This window comes from Eriocheir sinensis, chromosome 12, assembly GCF_024679095.1.
Source record: "Eriocheir sinensis breed Jianghai 21 chromosome 12, ASM2467909v1, whole genome shotgun sequence".
Taxonomy (NCBI): domain Eukaryota; kingdom Metazoa; phylum Arthropoda; class Malacostraca; order Decapoda; family Varunidae; genus Eriocheir; species Eriocheir sinensis.
Window position 1 is genome coordinate 611123 of NC_066520.1, and position 19433 is coordinate 630555.

Here is a 19433-nt window from a genome sequence, read left to right on the forward strand (position 1 = left end):
TCGTCAAGTCCGTTCTATGTTGTTATGCTTCTGTGTGGAAAACTGTATTTCTTGATGTTTCTCCTACAGTCGCTCTTCTTCAATTTCTTACCATTGCCTCTTGTCACACTTCTGTCACGTACCACTAGGTCTTCCCTGTCCAATTTCTCCAATCCCTCTTGTATCCTGTACAATGCTATTAGGTCCCCTCTCTCTCTTCTGCTCTCCAGTATTGTTAGTCCCAATTTCTCCAGTCTTTCTTCATAAGTATGTTCTCTCAGAGTTTCCGGAAATTTAGTAGCTGCTCTTTGTATTTTTTCCAACTTTCTAATTTCCTTCTTCAATCTAGGTGACCACACTAATGCTGCATATTCCAGTCTTGGACGTATCATCGATGTTATTAGTTTCTTCACCATTTCTTCATCTAAATATGTAAATGCTGCTCTTGCGTTTCTAAGAATATTGTGTGTTTCCCCAGTTATCCGGTCTATGTTTTCCAAAGGATAACTTGTCTGTTATGATCACTCCCAGATCTTTTTCTTCAGTTTTTTTCATGATTCCTTCATTACTCAGAGAGTAGTTCCCCGATATTCGTCTACTGCGCTTACCAAACTCCATCACGCTACACTTCTCTGTACTGAATGTCATTTCTCATTTGCGTGACCATTCGCTTATTCTATCGAGATCTTGGCTCAGGGCTACACAGTCTTCTTCATTAGCCACCCTCCTCATTATTTTAGCATCATCAGCAAACATATTCATATAGCTTGTGTGTGTGTGTGTGTGTGTGTGTGTGTGTGTGTGTGTGTGTGTGTGTGTGTGTGTGTGTGTGTGTGTGTGTGTGTGTGTGTGATGGACAGGTTATGAAAGGAGAGAAGGGAAGGGAAAGAAAGGAAAAGGAAGAGAAGGGAAGATAAAGGAAAGGAAGGGAAGAGAAGAGAAGGGAAGGGAAAAGAAGGGAAGGGAAAGGAAAAGAAGGGTAGGGAAGGGAAATTAAATTGAAAAGAAAAACAAAACGTGAGAGAGAGAGAGAGAGAGAGAGAGACACACACACACACACACACACACACACACACACACACACACACACACACACACACACTCAAAGTATATTGGAATCAAATTATTCAAGTCTAACAATTATATATACTGTGTGTGTGTGTGTGTGTGTGTGTGTGTGTGTGTGTGTGTGTGTGTGTGTGTGTTAATTTTCTTTTTCTTGTATAATTTTCTTTCATCTTTTTCACTTTTTACATATTCATCTTTTTCATTATTTTCTTGATATTTTCAGTATTTTTCTCTAATTTTCCGTTGATTATCTATTTGTTTTGTTTCCTCATTCGTGTTTAATAATACCTTGATTCTTTCCTGCGTCATCATCATCATTGTTTATCTTTTCTTTCCACTGTTTTCATCCTTCCTGAGACACTTTCCTTCCTAACACACTTTCTCTCAGTGTTTCCTTTTTCCCGTTGTATTTTTTTTATTTACCACACTAATTCTTGCTCTTCTTCCTTCCTCATTTTGATCCGTCTCTGCCTCCCTTCCTTCCTTCCTTCCCTCCCTCTTGTCACCCACTTTTGCACCATCCGTCACCTTGTTTCCTCATGTTTCATCTAATTTTCTAACCTTTCCCTCAATACCCAGTTAGTCTTGTTCCGTCTCTGCCTCCCTTCCTTCCCTCCCTCCCTCTTGTCACCCACTTTTGCACCATCCGTCACCTTGTTCCCTCATGCTTCATCTAATTTTCTAACCTTTCCCTCAATACCCAGTTAGTCTTGTTCTGTCTCTGCTCCACACCATCTCTTCCACCCTTGCAGACACTCCCATGGTCTCATCCTACCTCCTCTCTTCTGTCCCTATCTATGGAAATTACCCATACTCTCGCTTCCATTCCCTTCCTTTTCCCATCTCACTTCCTTCCCTCCCTCCTCTCCTTCTCCCTCTCAAATCTTACGGAGTCACTCTCTCTTCCATTCCCTTCTTTTTCCAAGTTTTCCCTTCTCACTCCTTCCCTCCCTCCTCTCCTCTCTTCCTTACCTTCTTTCTGCTTTTGTCTGTTTCATCCACACACACACAGCACTCCATCCCTTCCATCCACCTCCTATCCACTCATTTTCTCTCTTTCCACCCCTCTCTTTTAATCTTGTCTGTTTTTTACACTTCCTCGCCACCTCTCATATTCCTCCTCTTCCTCCACTAGACTAGACATTCTTCCTTCTCCTCCTCCTCTCCTCTCCACCACACTCTATACTTCTCTCTCTTTCCTAAGATTCCTCAAAGCATTGTTCTGTCATCCTGCAACCACCACATCCTCCTCCTCCTCCTCCTCCTCCTCCTCCTCCTTCTTCCTTGTTCTGTCTCCTTTGGTCCAATCTGCTCTCTCTCTCTCTCTCTCTCTCTCTCTCTCTCTCTCTCTCTCTCTCTCTCTCTCTCTCTCTCTCTCTCTCTCTCTCTCTCTCTCTCTCTCTCTCTCTCTCTCTCTCTCTCTCTCTCTCTCTCTCTCTCTCTCTCTCTCTCTCTCTCTCAACATAGATGGCTACAGATTTTTCAACAATGATCGTGTAAACCGTAGAGGTGGTGGTGTCGCCCTTATTGTCAAAAGCTATTTACAACCCACTGACAAAACACCAAGAAACAGTAACGTTGAACATTTGTGCGTGCGAGTAAACATTGCAAAAGTCAATTTAAATATATCTGTCACTTACAGGCCTCCGGGGCAATCACTCGATGGCGATCTTGAAATGTACAGCGTCTTAAGGCAGTCACTTAATAACAGCGACTCACTGATACTAGGAGACTTTAACCTCCCCCATATCGACTGGGCGACTCTGTCGGGTACAGAAGGTGAGTCCCATAGAATGATCGAATTTTTAGAGGAAAATTATCTAAGCCAAATGGTTTCTGAACCAACTCGACAAAATAACATACTTGACCTTGTTATAGCGACCCAAGATAACCTAGTCAGTAATGTCACGGTAGGAGAACACCTCGGTTCCTGCGATCATAAACTAGTGCGCGTTGACATTAGAGCTTAAACATCGGTGACTGAAAATAAAGTAAAGGTGCCCAATTTCAAAAGAGCCAACTTCGTAGAAATCCGACGAAAACTAATAGATATGCAACTATTAGATGATGGCAATGTAGAGGACGCCTGGCTAAGCTTTAAAAATCACTTACTCACTCAGCAGGACACATTTGTCCCCTTGTGCGAGAAGCGAATTAACACTAATAAAAGCCCACCTTGGTTTAATAGCGAAATTAAACACTCAGTCAAGGAGATAAAATTGTTTTACAGGTTAAAGAAAGAACAAAGCACGCCCGGAAACATTAGACTCTACAATGATGCCAGGCGACGAATAAACAGATTAGTACATCAGGCAAAGCGTAGATATGAAAAAAATATTGCAGCCAACTGTAAAAATAATTCGAAATCCTTCTTCAGTTTCATAAACAACAGAAAGGCAATCAGAGGTGGAATTGGACCCTTAACAAACAGCGACGGTGCACTAGTGACTGACAGCCAACACGTTGCAAACCTATTAAACAATTATTTTTCCTCGGTGTTTAATAATAACAGTCGTCCCACCACTACCACCAACACCAGTACTAATGTAAATCCCGAGCATGCATTGCCTAACTTTGAAATCAAAATCGATGAAGTCCTTAAAGCCCTCAAATCACTTAAAACAAATAAAAGTCCTGGACCTGACAAAGTATATCCAACTCTGCTGAAAGAAACAAAGTGCGAAATACTCTCCTCCCTCACAACCGTATACAATATGTCCTTGCGACAAGGCATCGTCCCTTCAGATTGGAAAAAGGCTAACGTGACACCGATTTTTAAGAAAGGAGACAAAAAACTACCAGGTAATTACAGGCCCATTAGTCTAACTTCGGTTGTAGGTAAGCTACTTGAGGGCATAATTAGAGACAAAATTGTGAGTTACCTTGAAAGCCACTCATTAATTGGGTACTCACAACATGGCTTCCGAAACAAAAGATCCTGCCTATCAAACCTATTAACCTTTTATAACGACCTCTTCACTGTTTATGACGTAACCAAATCACTGGACGTAGTCTATCTTGATTTCCAGAAAGCGTTTGATAAAGTCCCGCATCATAAATTACTTTACAAATTAAAGCAAATAGGTATTGACGGTCAAGTACACCAATGGATCGCGAATTGGTTGAGCAACAGACAACAAAGAGTAGTGATTGACGGATTTAACTCAGAGTGGGCGCCGGTCACTAGTGGCATCCCTCAGGGCTCGGTTCTTGGCCCAGTGCTCTTCATTATTTACATCAACGACGTGGATGTTGGACTCAATAATCGCATTAGTAAATTTGCAGACGACACAAAGATTGGTAACTCAGTTCTCACTGACGAAGACAGGCAAAGCCTCCAAGAGGATTTGCACAAAATTTCAGCTTGGTCGGATAGATGGGAGATGCCCTTTAACGTAAGCAAGTAACCTAAGAAGGGTGACCGCTCCAATCCCTCAAACTACCGTCCTATTGCTTTACTTTCTTGTCTATCTAAAGCTTTTGAATCAATCCTTAACCGGAAGATTCAAAAGCACCTTTCCACTTCTGACCTTCTATCTGATCGCCAGTATGGGTTCCGCAAGGGGCGTTCTACTGGTGATCTCCTAGCCTTCTTAACTGACTCTTGGTCATCCTCTCTTAGCCGTTTCGGTGAAACTTTTGCTATTGCGCTGGACATATCAAAAGCTTTTGATAGGGTCTGGCACAAATCTTTGCTTTCTAAACTACCCTCCTACGGTTTCTATCCTTCTCTCTGTACCTTTATCTCCAGTTTCCTTTCTGACCGTTCTATTTCTGCCGTGGTAGACGGTCACTGTTCTTCCCCTAAATCTATTAACAGTGGTGTCCCACAGGGTTCTGTCCTATCTCCCACTCTTTTTCTGTTGTTCATTGATGATCTTCTTTCCAAAACGAACTGTCCTATCCATTCCTACGCCGATGATTCCACTCTGCATTATTCAACTTCTTTTAATAGAAGACCCACCCTTCAGGAACTTAACGACTCAAGGCTGGAGGCTGCAGAACGCTTAGCGTCAGACCTTACTATTATTTCCGATTGGGGCAAGAAGAACCTGGTGTCCTTCAACGCCTCAAAAACACAGTTTCTCCACCTATCCACTCGACACAATCTTCCAAACAACTATCCCCTATTCTTTGACAACACCCAGCTATCACCCTCCTCAACACTAAACATCCTCGGTTTATCCTTAACTCAAAATCTCAACTGGAAACTTCATATCTCATCTCTTACTAAATCAGCTTCCTCGAGGCTGGGCGTTCTGTACCGTCTCCGCCAGTTCTTCTCACCTGCACAGTTGCTGTCCATATACAGGGGCCTTGTCCGCCCTCGTATGGAGTATGCATCTCATGTGTGGGGGGGCTCCACTCACACAGCTCTTCTGGACGGAGTGGAGGCTAAGGCTCTTCGTCTCATCAGCTCTCCTCCTCCTACTGATAGTCTTCTACCTCTTAAATTCCGCCGCAATGTTGCCTCTCTTTCTATCTTCTATCGATATTTCCACGCTGACTGCTCTTCTGAACTTGCTAACTGCATGCCTCCCCCACTCCCGCGGCCCCGCTGCACTCGACTTTCTACTCATGCTCATCCCTATACTGTCCAAACCCCTTATGCAAGAGTTAACCAGCATCTTCACTCTTTCATCCCTCACGCTGGTAAATTCTGGAACAATCTTCCTTCATCTGTATTTCCTCCTGCCTACGACTTGAACTCTTTCAAGAGGAGGGTATCAGTACACCTCTCCTCCCGAAATTAACCTTGATTTTGGACACTCCTTTAACCTCTGTTCGGGAGCAGTGAGTAGCGGGCCTTTTTTTCTTTTTTTTTCTTTGCGCCCTTGAGCTGTCTCCTTAGCTGTAAAAAAAAAAAAAAAAAAAAAAAAAGGTCCTTCAAGTTGGAACGAGGAATAAGAAGTTCGATTACGAAATGCACGGCGTTAAACTCAAAAGCGTTCAATGCGTCAAGGACTTGGGGATCAAAATCGCGTCAAACCTCAAATTCTCACAGCAATGCATTGATGCAGCAAATAAAGCGAACTGAATGTTGGGCTTCATTAAAAGAAACTTTGTATTCAAGAATAAAGATGTAATACTCCCGCTCTACAATAGTTAAGTCAGACCCCACTTGGCATATGCGGTACAGTTTTGGTCTCCCCACCATGCAAAGGATATTGCTAAATTAGAAGGTGTTCAGCGTCGGGCAACGAAAATGATCCCTTCCTTGCGCAACAAATCCTACGAAGAAAGAAAGGCTTTCTACCCTTAACATGTTCTCTCTTGAGAAACGTCGCCTCCGAGGAAAACTGATAGAATGTTTTAAAATACTTAATGGTTTCACGAATGTAGACAGATCAGCATTGTTTATGATCGATGACACTTTGCGCACGAGGAACAATGGCGTAAAACTCAGATGTAGACAAGTAAACTCAGACTGCACCAAATTTTTCTTCACCAACGTTGTAGTGCGAGAATGGAATAAGCTTCCACTATCAGTGGTCCAGTGTAACACGATTGACTCCTTCAAAAATAAGCTCGACCGTCACTTCCTTCAACTTAATATCAACTAGAGTAGAAATGCAACGTTTAGGAGCCTTCTGATTAATGTAAAATCACTTAGGTTTAAGGACAGACCACCTAGTCTGGACCATGGGGTCTGTGTGGTCTGATTTTCTATGTAAATATATGTAAATCTCTCCTCTAGATATGGTTAGTAAAGTGTTTCAAATGCATTGCAGAATGAAGAAGAAGAAGGAGGAGGAGGAGGAGGGAGAAGAGGAAGAAGAAGGAGGAGGAGGAGGAGGGAGAAGAGGAAGAGGGAGGAGGAGGAGGGAGAAGAGGAAGAAGAAGGAGGAGGAGGCTGCATGGGTATATGTGTGTGTGTGTGTGTGTGTGTGTGTGTATTTACCTAGTTGTGACATACGGGAAAAGAGCTACGCTCGCGCTGTCCCGTCTCCATATCCTCTCTTATCCAACTTTTCCTTAAAATCATGAATGTTTCTTGTACAAACCACCTCCTCCTCCAGTCTATTCCATGGCTCAATGCTTCTGTTTGGGAAGCTAAACTTTTTCACATCTCGCCTATACGTGGTCGCTCTCAACCTCTTTCCATGTCCTCTCGTTTCTCTTTCATTCCACACACACAGGTCCTCTCTGTCCAAATGCTCCACTCCGCTCGCCACCCTGTACACCGCTATCAGGTCTCCTCTTTTTCTTCTTCTCTCCAGGGTTGTGAGCCCAATGCTATTGAGTCTCTCCTCATAACTTCATAAGTCCGATCCCTAAGTTCCGGTACCATCTTAGTTGCCACTCTCTGTACTCTTTCCAGCTTTCTTATGTTCTTCTTTTCGTGAGGAGACCAGACCACTGCTGCATGCTCCAACCTTGGCCTTATCATTGTAACTATTATTTTCTTCATCATCTCCTCGTCCAAATACACAAATGCCGTCCTTATGTTCCTCAGCAAATTCATAGTTTGCCCCGTTATCCTGTTGATGTGTTTGTCCGGTGACATGTTCTCTGAGATAAGTCACTCCCAAATCTTTTTCCTCCACTCCTCTGCATATTATCTCACTTCCCATCTTATAATCATATTCACATCTTCTACCACTCCTACCAAACTCTATTTTTTTACATTTCCCAAGATTGAACTCCATCTGCCATGTACCACTCCACTCCCATATTTTGTCCAGGTCCCTTTACAATGCCTCACAGCCCTTTACATCATTCATTCGTCTCAATAGCTTTGCATCATCTGCAAACAAACTCACATAGCTGGTCACTCCGTCCACCATATCATTTATACAAACAGCAAACATTATTGGCGCCAACACCGAACCTTGTGGGACCCCACTCCTCCCTGGGCACCAGTTGGAAACCCTCATTTCCCTGTTAGTTAGGAAGTCCTCCAGCCACTTAATCAGTCCATCACCCACTCCACCCCTATTTTTAATTTTTCAATTTTTTTTTTTTTTTTTTTTTTATACGTCGCGGCATATTGGGCCAGTAGGCTTCTTCCCGGTGGGGCCTGATGGTCGGCCCAAGGCTTCTTCCCGGTGGGGCCTGATGGTCGGCCCAAGGCTTCTTCCCGGTGGGGCCTGATGGTCGGCCCAGCCCGTTCTGGCGCAGGCGAGTGTTTTATAGTGGGGCCATCTTGTGTTGGCTCATGCTGCCCCCCGGAACTCATTTTTGAGCCTCTCTTTGGAGAGGTTATCTAGAGCCCAGGTTGATGGGTGGTCTTCAGGCCAGCATGTGGGTAGTCTTAGGCCACTCGGCGGTGAATGAAAAACCTCAGCTGTGCGGCGGCCAGGATTCAAACCCGCGTCCCTCCTGGAGCTATTGAGCGCGGGGCCGTCTCGCGAACCACTCAGCCACCGCCTCTTCTGTGCGGTACTTTGTCGAATGCCTTTTCAAATCCAGGTACATTCCATCCCCGCAGCCTTCTCTCTCCTGTATTGAATCTGTCACCCTTGAGTAATGACACAACAACTTGGTGACACAAGATCTCCCTCTACTGAATCCAAACTGGCAATCCGAGATCATTTTCTCACTTTCTAAGAAATCCCATCACCTGTTCTTAACTAGTCTCTCGCATATCTTCGCAACCACACTAGTGAGTGATACCGGTCTGTAATTTAATGGGTCCTCTCTCTTTCCTCCCTTAAAAATTGGTACTATGTTTGCTCTCTTCCAATCTTGTGGTACCTTTCCATCATTCAGGGAGGCGCTCATTATGGAGTGCAGTTTCTCTGCAAGTTGCTCACTACATTCTTTCAGGATCCACCCTGATACTCCATCCGGCCCTGTCGCCTTTCTTACATCCAGCTTGTTCAAGCTTTCCTTGACCTCCTGCACCGTTAACTGTATCTCCTGCATAACCCTTCCTCTTTCCTGGCCCGGTGGTTGTACGAATTAGTCTTCCTTTGTGAAAACTCTATGGAAACTGTTGTTCATCACTTCTGCCATTTCTGCTGGGTCTTCATATGCAGTTCCATCCATTTTCAGTTTATCAATTGTTTCTCTATTCTTTAATTTGCCGTTCACATGTCTATAGAATAGTTTGGGTTGGTCTTTGCACTTGTCAATTATATCATTGTGTGTGTGTGTGTGTGTGTGTGAGTTTTATAGACAAAATTCAGAAATGATTTCTTTCAACATATATTTTATTATTATTATTACTACAAAACTTCATCTCCGTCTGTGGGTTGACACTCAACAGCTTGACAGACAGCCTCCTTCTTCTTCTTTGTCTGGGTTCTGAAAGGAAGAGAGAAAATAATAATAATAATAATAATAATAATAATAATAATAATAATAATAATAATAATAATAATAATAATAATAATAATAATAATAATAATAATAATAATAATAATAATAATAATAATAATAATAATAATAATAATAATAATAATAATAATAATAATAATAATAATAATAATAATAATAATAATAATAATAATAATAATAATAATAATAATAATAATGAAAGAATTAGTTTTATATATAGAAAGAATGGAACAGAGAGAGAGAGAGAGAGAGAGAGAGAGAGAGAGAGAGAGAGAGAGAGAGAGAGAGAGAGAGAGAGAGAGAGAGAGAGAGAGAGAGAGAGAGAGAGAGAGAGAGAGAGAGAGAGAGAGAGAGAGAGAGAGAGAGATTTACATAGATTTACATAGAAAATCAGACCACAGACCCCATGGTCCAGACTTGGTGGTCTGTCCTTAAACCTAAGTGATTTTACATTAATCAGAAGACTCCAAAACGTTGCATTTCTACTCTAGTTGATATTAAGTTGAAGGAAGTGACGGTCGAGCTTATTTTTGAAGGAGTCAATCGTGTTACACTGGACCACTGATGATGGGAGCTTATTCCATTCTCGCACTACATCGTTGGTGAAGAAAAATTTGGTGCAGTCTGAATTTACTTGTCTACATCTGAGTTTTACGCCATTGTTCCTCGTGCGCAAAGTGTCATCGATCATAAACAATGTTGATCTGTCTACATTCGTGAAACCATTAAGTATTTTAAAACATTCGATCAGTTTTCCTCGGAGGCGACGTTTCTCAAGAGAGAACATGTTAAGGGTAGAAAGCCTTTCTTCGTAGGATTTGTTGCGCAAGGAAGGGACCATTTTCGTTGCCCGACGCTGAACACCTTCTAATTTAGCAATATCCTTTGCATGGTGGGGAGACCAAAACTGTACCGCATATTCCAAGTGGGGTCTGACTAAACTGTTGTAGAGCGGGAGTATTACATCTTTATTCTTAAATAAAAAGTTTCTTTTAATGAAGCCCAACATTCTGTTCGCTTTATTTGCTGCATCGATGCATTGCTGTGAGAATTTGAGGTTTGACGCGATTTTGACCCCCAAGTCCTTGACGCATTGAACGCTTTTGAGTTTAACGCCGCGTATTTCGTAATCAAACTTCTTATTCCTCGTTCCAACTTGAAGGACCTGGCACTTGTCTACGTTAAAGGGCATCTCCCATCTATCCGACCAAGCTGAAATTTTGTGCAAATTCTCTTGGAGGCTTTGCCTGTCTTCGTCAGTGAGAACCGAGTTACCAATCTTTGTGTCGTCTGCAAATTTACTAATGCGGTTATTGAGTCCAACATCCACGTCGTTGATGTAAATAATGAAGAGCACTGGGCCAAGAACCGAGCCCTGAGGGACGCCACTAGTGACCGGCGCCCACTCTGAGTTAAATCCGTCAATCACTACTCGTTGTTGTCTGTTGCTCAACCAATTCGCGATCCATTGGTTTACCTGACCGTCAATACCTATTTGCTTTAATTTGTAAAGTAATTTATGATGCGGGACTTTATCAAACGCTTTCTGGAAATCAAGATAGACTACGTCCAGTGATTTGGTTACGTCATAAACAGTGAAGAGGTCGTTATAAAAGGTTAACAGATTTGATAGGCAGGATCTTTTGTTTCGGAAGCCATGTTGTGAGTTCCCAATTAATGAGTGGCTTTCAAGGTAACTCACAATTTTGTCTCTAATTATGCCCTCAAGTAGCTTACCTACAACCGAAGTTAGACTAATGGGCCTGTAATTACCTGGTACTTTTTTGTCTCCTTTCTTAAAAATCGGTGTCACGTTAGCCTTTTTCCAATCTGAAGGGACAATGCCTTGTCGCAAGGACATATTGAATACGGTTGTGAGGGAGGAGAGTATTTCGCTCTTTGTTTCTTTCAGCAGAGGAGAGAGAGAGAGAGAGAGAGAGAGAGAGAGAGAGAGAGGGGGGGGGGGTCTATATATTTGTCTGAGGGGGGCATGTGTCTGTGGAGGTTCTCAGCATCCTGTTGGGGGAACATCCTGTGAGTTCTGTGAGCTGTGAGCAAGAGAGAGAGAGATAGAGAGAGAGATTCAGATTCAGATTCAGATTGTTTATTATCCACAAAAGTGGTTCTTACACAGCTAACGATACAATATAACTAAATAGCGGTAATATGGTATGTAATATAGTAAAATTGTGTCACTCGTCTATAAATATAAAATAAGATAAAAACTGACACTAAGAACATATATGCAGCACAAAGTGCCAAGTCTACATATATATATTTAAAAGCAAAGACATTAAGATAGAAAAAACCTAAATGAATATATCTTCTGTTAAAAGAATTTCCTTAAGTCTAGCCTTAAAAGAAGTCATCGTCGTTTCCTGTGTGAGGGAGGGAGGGAGGGCATTCCACAGTCTGGCTGCCATTACATCGGTGCGCCTGTCACCTGAATGTGTGTTGGTGCGCGGTACATGCAGGCTGTGCCTCTGTCTTGTGACGCTACTGGTCATAGCTTGTCTGCTTCTTAGGGATAAAAGATAATCTGGATAAAACCCTCGTAAAATCTTAAATGTTGTTGTGCCCACTTCAAAAACATGTTTCTGTTTTACTCGTAACCATTGAAGTTCTTTAAAAAATGGAGATACATGATCAAATTTTTTAACGCCACCTTTGGCAACCCTCACTGCAAAATTCTGCACCTTTTGTACCCCAGCCAGCAATGTATCACTTGTAGTCCCTCATATTCTAATACAATAGTTAATTAAACTTAAAACAATTGCTTGTATAACCACGATCCTGCTATTCTTATCTAAGTTGTCACTAATTCTACTTATATACATCAAAATACCCATCACTTTCTTATTCAGTTCATTAATGTGGACGTCAAAAAGCAAATGTCGATCAAAATAAACTCCCAAGTTTTTCACATGCTTACTTGGGTGTATTACATTACCATTGAAATGCACAGTCGTGTTTGGGGGAATGTGAGATAAATGCTGCCGATTTCCTATGAAAATACACTGAGTCTTGGAAGAATTGAACAGGAGACCATTGTTAAGGTAAAACCTCCTACATTGTATTAGAGTTTCTTCGGTGTCCTTAATGATCTGACCAAGATCATGAATTGATGCAGAATGTAAGAACTGTGTATCGTCAGCATATTGTACAAGGAAACCATTAACATTTGAAGATAAATCATTGACATATATATTAAATAAGATTGGACCAAGAATCGAGCCTTGCGGGACCCCATATTCAATACCTGTCTTTTTAGATGTATGGTTATCTAGGCGAACTGACATGCTTCTGTTATTTATATAATTATTAAACCAGAATTCATCAATATTTAATAAGGAACATTTATGTAGAAGAGTTTTATGGTTTACAGAATCAAACGCTTTTGAGAGGTCACATAATGTTAGCATCGAAATTTTCTTGTTGTCCATATGATCGTATATTTTGTCAGTAATGGTGGTTAGAGCTGTTTCCGTTGATAACCTGGGTAGAAAGCCATGCTGACTATTAGAAAGTAGATTATTGGTCTCTAAGTACTTGGACAGTTGTCTGGCAACAATTTTCTCGAGTATTTTAGACACAACGGGTAAAATTGATACAGGTCTGTAGTTACTCACAACATCAGGATCACCATTTTTATACAGAGGGACAACCAGTGCATGTTTCCATGACTCAGGGAACACACCGGGCACCAGGGACGTGTTGACGATACAGGTGAGGAAAGGGGCTATAACACAGAGACCATCCCGGAGAAACCGTAACGCTATACCGTCTGACCCAATAGAGTTGGTTGCATTAAGGCCTTTAACGGTTAAGATAATGGTGTTAGAGTCCACAGGCTCTGGTCTAAAAGCAGAATTCACTTTAATGGGTTTTACATGAGGACGGTCAACAGTAACTTCTTCATTTCTTACTTCTTCTTGTGAACGTCTGAAAGAAGATTCTCCGACCTTCGAAAAGAATGTGTTGAACTCTTCAACTTTATCGTTTATGTTGACAAAATTGTGAGTATTATTTTTGTTAGTCTTATTAGGAATAATTTCCCCGATAACTTTCCAAGTAGCAGAGGTCTGTCCTTTACAATCTTTCAAACGATCTTGGTAATGCTCTGCCTTTGATCTATCAATAAGTGCTTTTACATAATATGTTTTAACAGCTTTATACTGTTCTCGCAACTCATTGTTGTTTGTATCTAATTTTAACTCTCTTTGTAAGCCATCACGGTCCTCCATCGCCTCACGAATATCGCCGCCCACCCATGGTGCCGGTGTACCTTTCACAGCTTTAGTCACCACGGGGGCACACATTTCAAGACAATAAATTAAAATTTCGTTAAAAATACACACTTGTTTGTTAATGTCAGTTAAAAATATTTCATTCATATAATGCACATTGTCTAGAAGCAACAAACAGAAAGTGTCTTTATCATAGTGTTTCAGATTATGGAAGGTTTTCATCACCGGTTTTTTTCGAGGTTTTCTTAAATTTATAACAACAGACACCAAGTCATGGTCTGCAATGACTTGAGGGACCACGTCATGGGATAGAATGACCTCAGGTTTATTAGTTATAATAAGATCCAATAGAGTAGCTGAATGTGGAGTTGTTCTTGTGGGTTTATCAATAATTTGAGTCAACTTGTTATCTCTGGTTATTTTGCTATTGTTATTTCCCTTTATCAGCATGTCATCATTAAAATCACCCAAGATAAAAACACTTTTGCCACGCAAACACACCACCCTAAAAACTTCTTGTATGTATTCAAAGGATGAGGCTAAGGCTTTGGGGCGTCGATACACACATCCAATGATAATGGCAGGCAGCTTCCTGCACTGAATCTGAACCCACACGTCCTCCACGCCTGCCTGTCCCGGCACACCTAATGTAATGAAAGAAGGATTTACAGTGCTATTTACATGCAAGCAGACACCACCTCCTCGTCCATTGTCACATCTGAATAACTGATATCCATGAATGTTAACATAACCATCTGGAGTGTTTGCATCCAACCATGTCTCACTCACACATAATACATCAATATTCCTATCAATTAACAATAACTTTACTTCATCTAAACTTGATATCAACGATTGTGCGTTAATGTGTTCTACAATTAGCGAATCCTTCTTTGAGTTCACATCGGCAGGTTCGTCATCGCCATGACTTCAACAATAATAACTACAAAGTTTATTTTTATGTCCCGGAGAATGGCATTGCTGGCAATGGAGTTTATGGTCGAATCTACAATTTGCTTGTATGTGATTAAATTCCCCACAGTTATAGCAGCCTATCTTTTTCTTGTATGTGTTGTTGTTTTCTGATACATCATAAAATCTATTAAAAGAGTTACCTACGTATTTTGCATGGTTATTCTGTGCGTTGTTTGGAGCTGTGTGCCTCTCGCGAGATTTAAAGACAAACCGTTGATCAGGATGTGAAAGACGTGGCCTTGTTACATTTGATCTGTGTTGAGCCGCCCCATGAGGGGTTGGTGGTGCTCCGAAGCCTTGATGAGGCATCACTGCTGGAGTCGAGGCGATACGGGCGTATGTTTCAGGGGAAGGATGGGAAGCAGGAGGGGGAGGGAACTGGTAGTAAAACGGTGGCTTATGAGTGGTAACAGTCGTTGCAGGTTGGGGGTGATGTGAATGATTCTCGCCTTCAGGGGTGAACGGTGTTCTTTCCTGAGAGGTAGTGAGCGTTGGGTACCGGTAATGTGTATTGACTTGGAAGGGCTGAGGGGAGACATTAACGTTTCTCTGATCAATTGACAATGGTGCCTTATGGTGGGAGCTGGTGTACTGGTGTGCTTGAGACTGCTGTTTGTCGGTTTTTGGGCGGACAAATGATTTTATGTCTTGCTTAGTATGAGCAACAAACGAGGGAATGCGCTTGGTCTCACTCCACTCAGAGCAAAGTTTGAATTCAGGACACTGTTTATCAATGGTATCCAGCAGTCTTATCACACCAAGTCTGTTAAGAATGTGAGTAGTTTTGTCACTAGAAATATTAAAACACATTTCATCTACATCACCAGTACTAAGTATAAACATAGGTGATGTGTTTACAATAGGTACACCATTTGCCTCTGCCCATCTAGCTATTTTCTCATTGTGCCGCATTATTTCATCATTTGTTTCCTGTAACACTTGAGCTGGCACAATATCACATACATAAATTTTCATGTTGGAACATTTGTATTTGAGGTCACTTACCAAAAACCCTAAATTATCAAGTATTGCTTCAGGACCCACATTATCACAAATATCATATAAACCGCAGTACAACACCAACAGAAGGGACTCGAGAAAGCTTGTGTGAGCCAGTTCCTTAGTTTATCAATCTTACCAGTACTAATAGTCCTGACAGTACAGTTTTTCGCTAAATCAGATGGTAACACCTGTTGTACATTGGTAACTCCTAACAGTAAGCAATTAGTGACGGATGGAGAGCCATTACTTACTTTCTCATCTCTGTTTTTTAACTCTAATTCATGCACTCGTTTTTGCAATATCTCAATGGTACTGTAGGCAGTTTTTACTTCTGTTGTTAGCAATTCCATTTCTAAGTCTTTTGTTTCCATCTTTGACATTATAATTCCTATACACTTTCTCAATTTCTCAATTTCACTATGTGTTTCTTCTTCTGTTACTGAAACACGAGGGGTTGTAGGGCCAGAGGTCCTGGGTGGAGGGACATCAAGACGAGGGTCATCTTGAGTGGAAGAAGCTCATTTCGATTATGCAGTTCAGTTCTAGTCCCCCTACTATAGAATGGATATCAAGATGTTAGAATCTGTACAGGGGAGGATGACAAAGATGATTCAGGGGGTGAGAAACTTGCCTTTTGAAGACAGGCTGAAGCAGTTAAATCTACACTCTAGAAAGGCGAAGGTTGCGAGGAGACTTGATCGAAGTCTATAAATGGATGAAGGGATTTAATAAAGGGGATGTCAATAAAATTTTGAGAGTGAAAGAGCCAGGTAGGACGCGTGGCAATGGTTTTAAGTTAGACAAATTCAGATTCAACAAAGACATAGGCAAGAATTGGTTCACCAATAGAGTGGTGGACGAATGGAACAGGTTTGGGAGCCATGTTGTGGGTGCCAATACCATAGATACATTCAAGAAGAGGTTAGATAAAGCCATGGATGGTGAGGTAAGGTGGGGTTGAGTGTACAGGAGCTGCCTTGTATAGGCCATCCGGCCTCTTACAGACTCCTTACGGTCTTATGTTCTTATGTTCTTATGTCCCGTCTGGCGGCGAGGGTGTCTGTCCCTGAGTGAGTTCCGGTACCAGGCCGTCTGGAGTGGAAGAGGTTAGCCACATGTCATCATACGATGCAGGTACACGAGTAACATCCACTTCATGTTGACCTTGAGTATCACCATGGCTGGCTGATGATTGACTGATGGTAAGACTGGCAGGTGGCAGGGAGGCATTGTTGTTCTGAAGTGATGCGTAAGTGGTGTCTATCGGAGACGGAGGCTGAGAGATCTCATGGCTGCGTGGTAGCTGATCTGCACCAGTCAGAGAAGGCAGGTGAGCATCATTTAAGCCCATCTGTGGTTGATTAATGGAACCATTGTGTAGTGACTGACTGCAGGCGGCCAAAGTAGCCCTGAGCTGAGTTGTGTCAGTCTGTGGTGTGGGCGTGGCAGAGAGAGAGAGAGAGAGAGAGAGAGAGAGAGAGAGAGAGAGAGAGAGAGAGAGAGAGAGAGAGAGAGAGAGAGAGAGAGAGAGAGAGAGAGAGAGAGAGAGAGAGAGAGAGAGAGAGAGAGAGAGAGAGACCAGCCTTCTGTCTCTCTTTCTCTTCTCCTTTTTAGCTTTCTTTCTCTACTACTACTACTACTACTACTATTAATCAGTTAGTGTGTGTGTGTGTGTGTGTGTGTGTGTGTGTGTGTGTGTGTGTGTGTGTGTGTGTGTGTGTGTGTGTGTGTGTGTGTGTGTGTGTGTGTGTGTGGTGATGAAACTGGTGTTGAGAGGAAGGGACGGTGATTCTGGTGATGGTGATATATATATATATATATATATATATATATATATATATATATATATATATATATATATATATATATATATATATATATATATATATATATATATATGTGTGTGGTGGTGGTGGTGATGAAAGAGTTGGTGTTGATGATAGGTGTGTGTGTGTGTGTGTGTGTGTGTGTGTGTGTGTGTGTGTGTGTGTGTGTGTGTGTGTGTGTGTGTGCTGCCCTGTTCCCTCCTTTCCTCCATGTCAAAAGTGTCTCCATCTCTCCCTGTTCTGGCACTCCCTCTCTTCACATGTGGGCTGGTCTTCCCCTGACACCCCCTCCTTCAATCCTTCCCTCACACACTCTCTTTATAAACTCATTCTCCCCCATTCTCATCACGTGTCCAAACCATCTCAGCCCACCACATTTCACCCACTCCATAATCCACCCCTTGTGCTGTCACACCCACACCTAACCATGCTAGTTTACATATCCATAACAGCCACTCTACTACCATTCCGCCAAGGACCTTTTCCTACTTATAACGTCTTCCTTTCCTCTCTCTCTCCGCCTCCCCTGTGCTTTTGGCTGCCCTAAACTGACCTGTATTCCTACACCAGTGACGTCTGCTCTCCCTCTCACTCTCATGCTTCCATGGGTTTGTTATCTCCTAATTCTCTCTCTCATAAGTGCTCTATCTCTCCTTCTCCTCATCATGCTAAAAAGGTCACTCATATGTGTGTGTGTAATTCACCACGGCCTGATCACGAGTCGGACTCGCTTTCGCCAGCAGGTACCCTTCCGACATGAGCAAGTGTGTGCTCATTATCGTCGATCTCTGAGTACTGCCTCACACACCACACACCCCATCCCCCTTGCTCAAGAGGGCACAGTAACCACTCCTACTCAATGGAAAGAATCCGGCCTGAGCGGGGCTCAAACCGCCGCCTGTTTGACCATGAAGCCTTGCAGCGCTGCGCTCTAGACAATTGAGCCACCGGAGCGGTGTGTGTGTGTGTGTGTGTGTGTGTGTGTGTGTGTGTGTGTGTGTGTGTAATTCACCTCTTGGTCTGCTGCGAGTCTCTCTCGAAACAGCCAGCCGCTCCCCTACAGAAGAGCACAGAGGTCATAGTACCGATCTTTGGGTAGGACTGAGACCACTCACACACAACACACCGCGACAACGAGGCCACAACTCCTTGCCTGACGTCGCGTACCTACTCACTGCTAGGTGAACAGGGGCTACACGTGAAAGAAGATGATTAAAAAAATCAGACCATTAGAACCCCATGGTCCACTTGGTGGTGTGTCCTTAAACCTAAGTGATTTTACAAATTTGGTCTCTCTGAGTTTACTTGTCTACATCTTTTTTTTTATTGTTCCTCGTGCGCGCAAAGTGTCATCGATCATAAAATTATTTCAACATTCGATCAGTTTTTTTCCTCATCGAGGCTCAAGAGAGAGAAAGTATGTTATGGTAGAAAGCCTTCTTGGAGGGTTGTGCGCAAGGAAGGATCATTTTCGTTGCCCGACGTAATTTGGGGACCAACCAAAATATACCGCATATCCCAGTGGGGTCTGACTAAACTGTTGTAGAGCGAGTATTATCTTTATTCTTAATAAAAAGTTTCTTTTAATGAAGCCCAACATCTATTCGCTTTATTGCTGCATCGATGCATCCGACAGTTGAAAATTTTTTGCAAATCTCCTCTGGGCTTTTTTTTCGTCTTCGTCAGTGAGAACCGAGTTACAATCTTTGTGTCGAGGCACTGGGCCAGAACCGAGCCCCTGGACGCCACACTAGTGACCGGCGCCCACTCAAGATAAACCCAACTTATCTTCACCCGGCCGGGGAATCGATCCCCGGTCCTTCTGGTTGTGAGGCAGACGCTCTACCCCTGAGTGTGTGTGTGTGTGTGTGTGTGTGTGTGTGTGTGTTCCTTCTGTAATGTAAAAAAAAAATGTAAGAATTCTCAATAAAAATATGTTAAATATATATTACTATTATTATCATATTATTATTATGAAACCAAGAGAGGAGGAGGAGGAGGAGGAAGGAAGGAAGAATACTGTGCAAGGAAGAAGAATGGAGGGAAGGAAAGG

General features: G+C 42.3%; 1 protein-coding gene across 9 annotated transcripts in view; it reads left to right on the forward strand.

Annotated features, from left to right (window-relative positions):
* Positions 1 to 19433, forward strand: part of LOC126997281 (histone deacetylase 6-like) — a 71590-nt gene that overhangs the window by 19038 nt on the left and 33119 nt on the right. For 5 of the 9 annotated variants that reach the window (XM_050858274.1, XM_050858277.1, XM_050858272.1 and 2 more), the window contains one exon: positions 18124 to 18584. The exons of 2 other annotated variants lie outside the window; for them this stretch is intronic. Coding sequence is in view for 3 of the 7 variants with exons in the window: in XM_050858272.1 (XP_050714229.1) it covers positions 18124 to 18172 (49 nt within the window). In the remaining 4 variants the exon portion in view is untranslated. Of the gene's footprint in view, positions 1 to 18120; positions 18585 to 19433 lie in introns of those variants that run through there. 2 more of the 9 variants (XM_050858275.1, XM_050858278.1) reach the window with 1 other exon arrangement.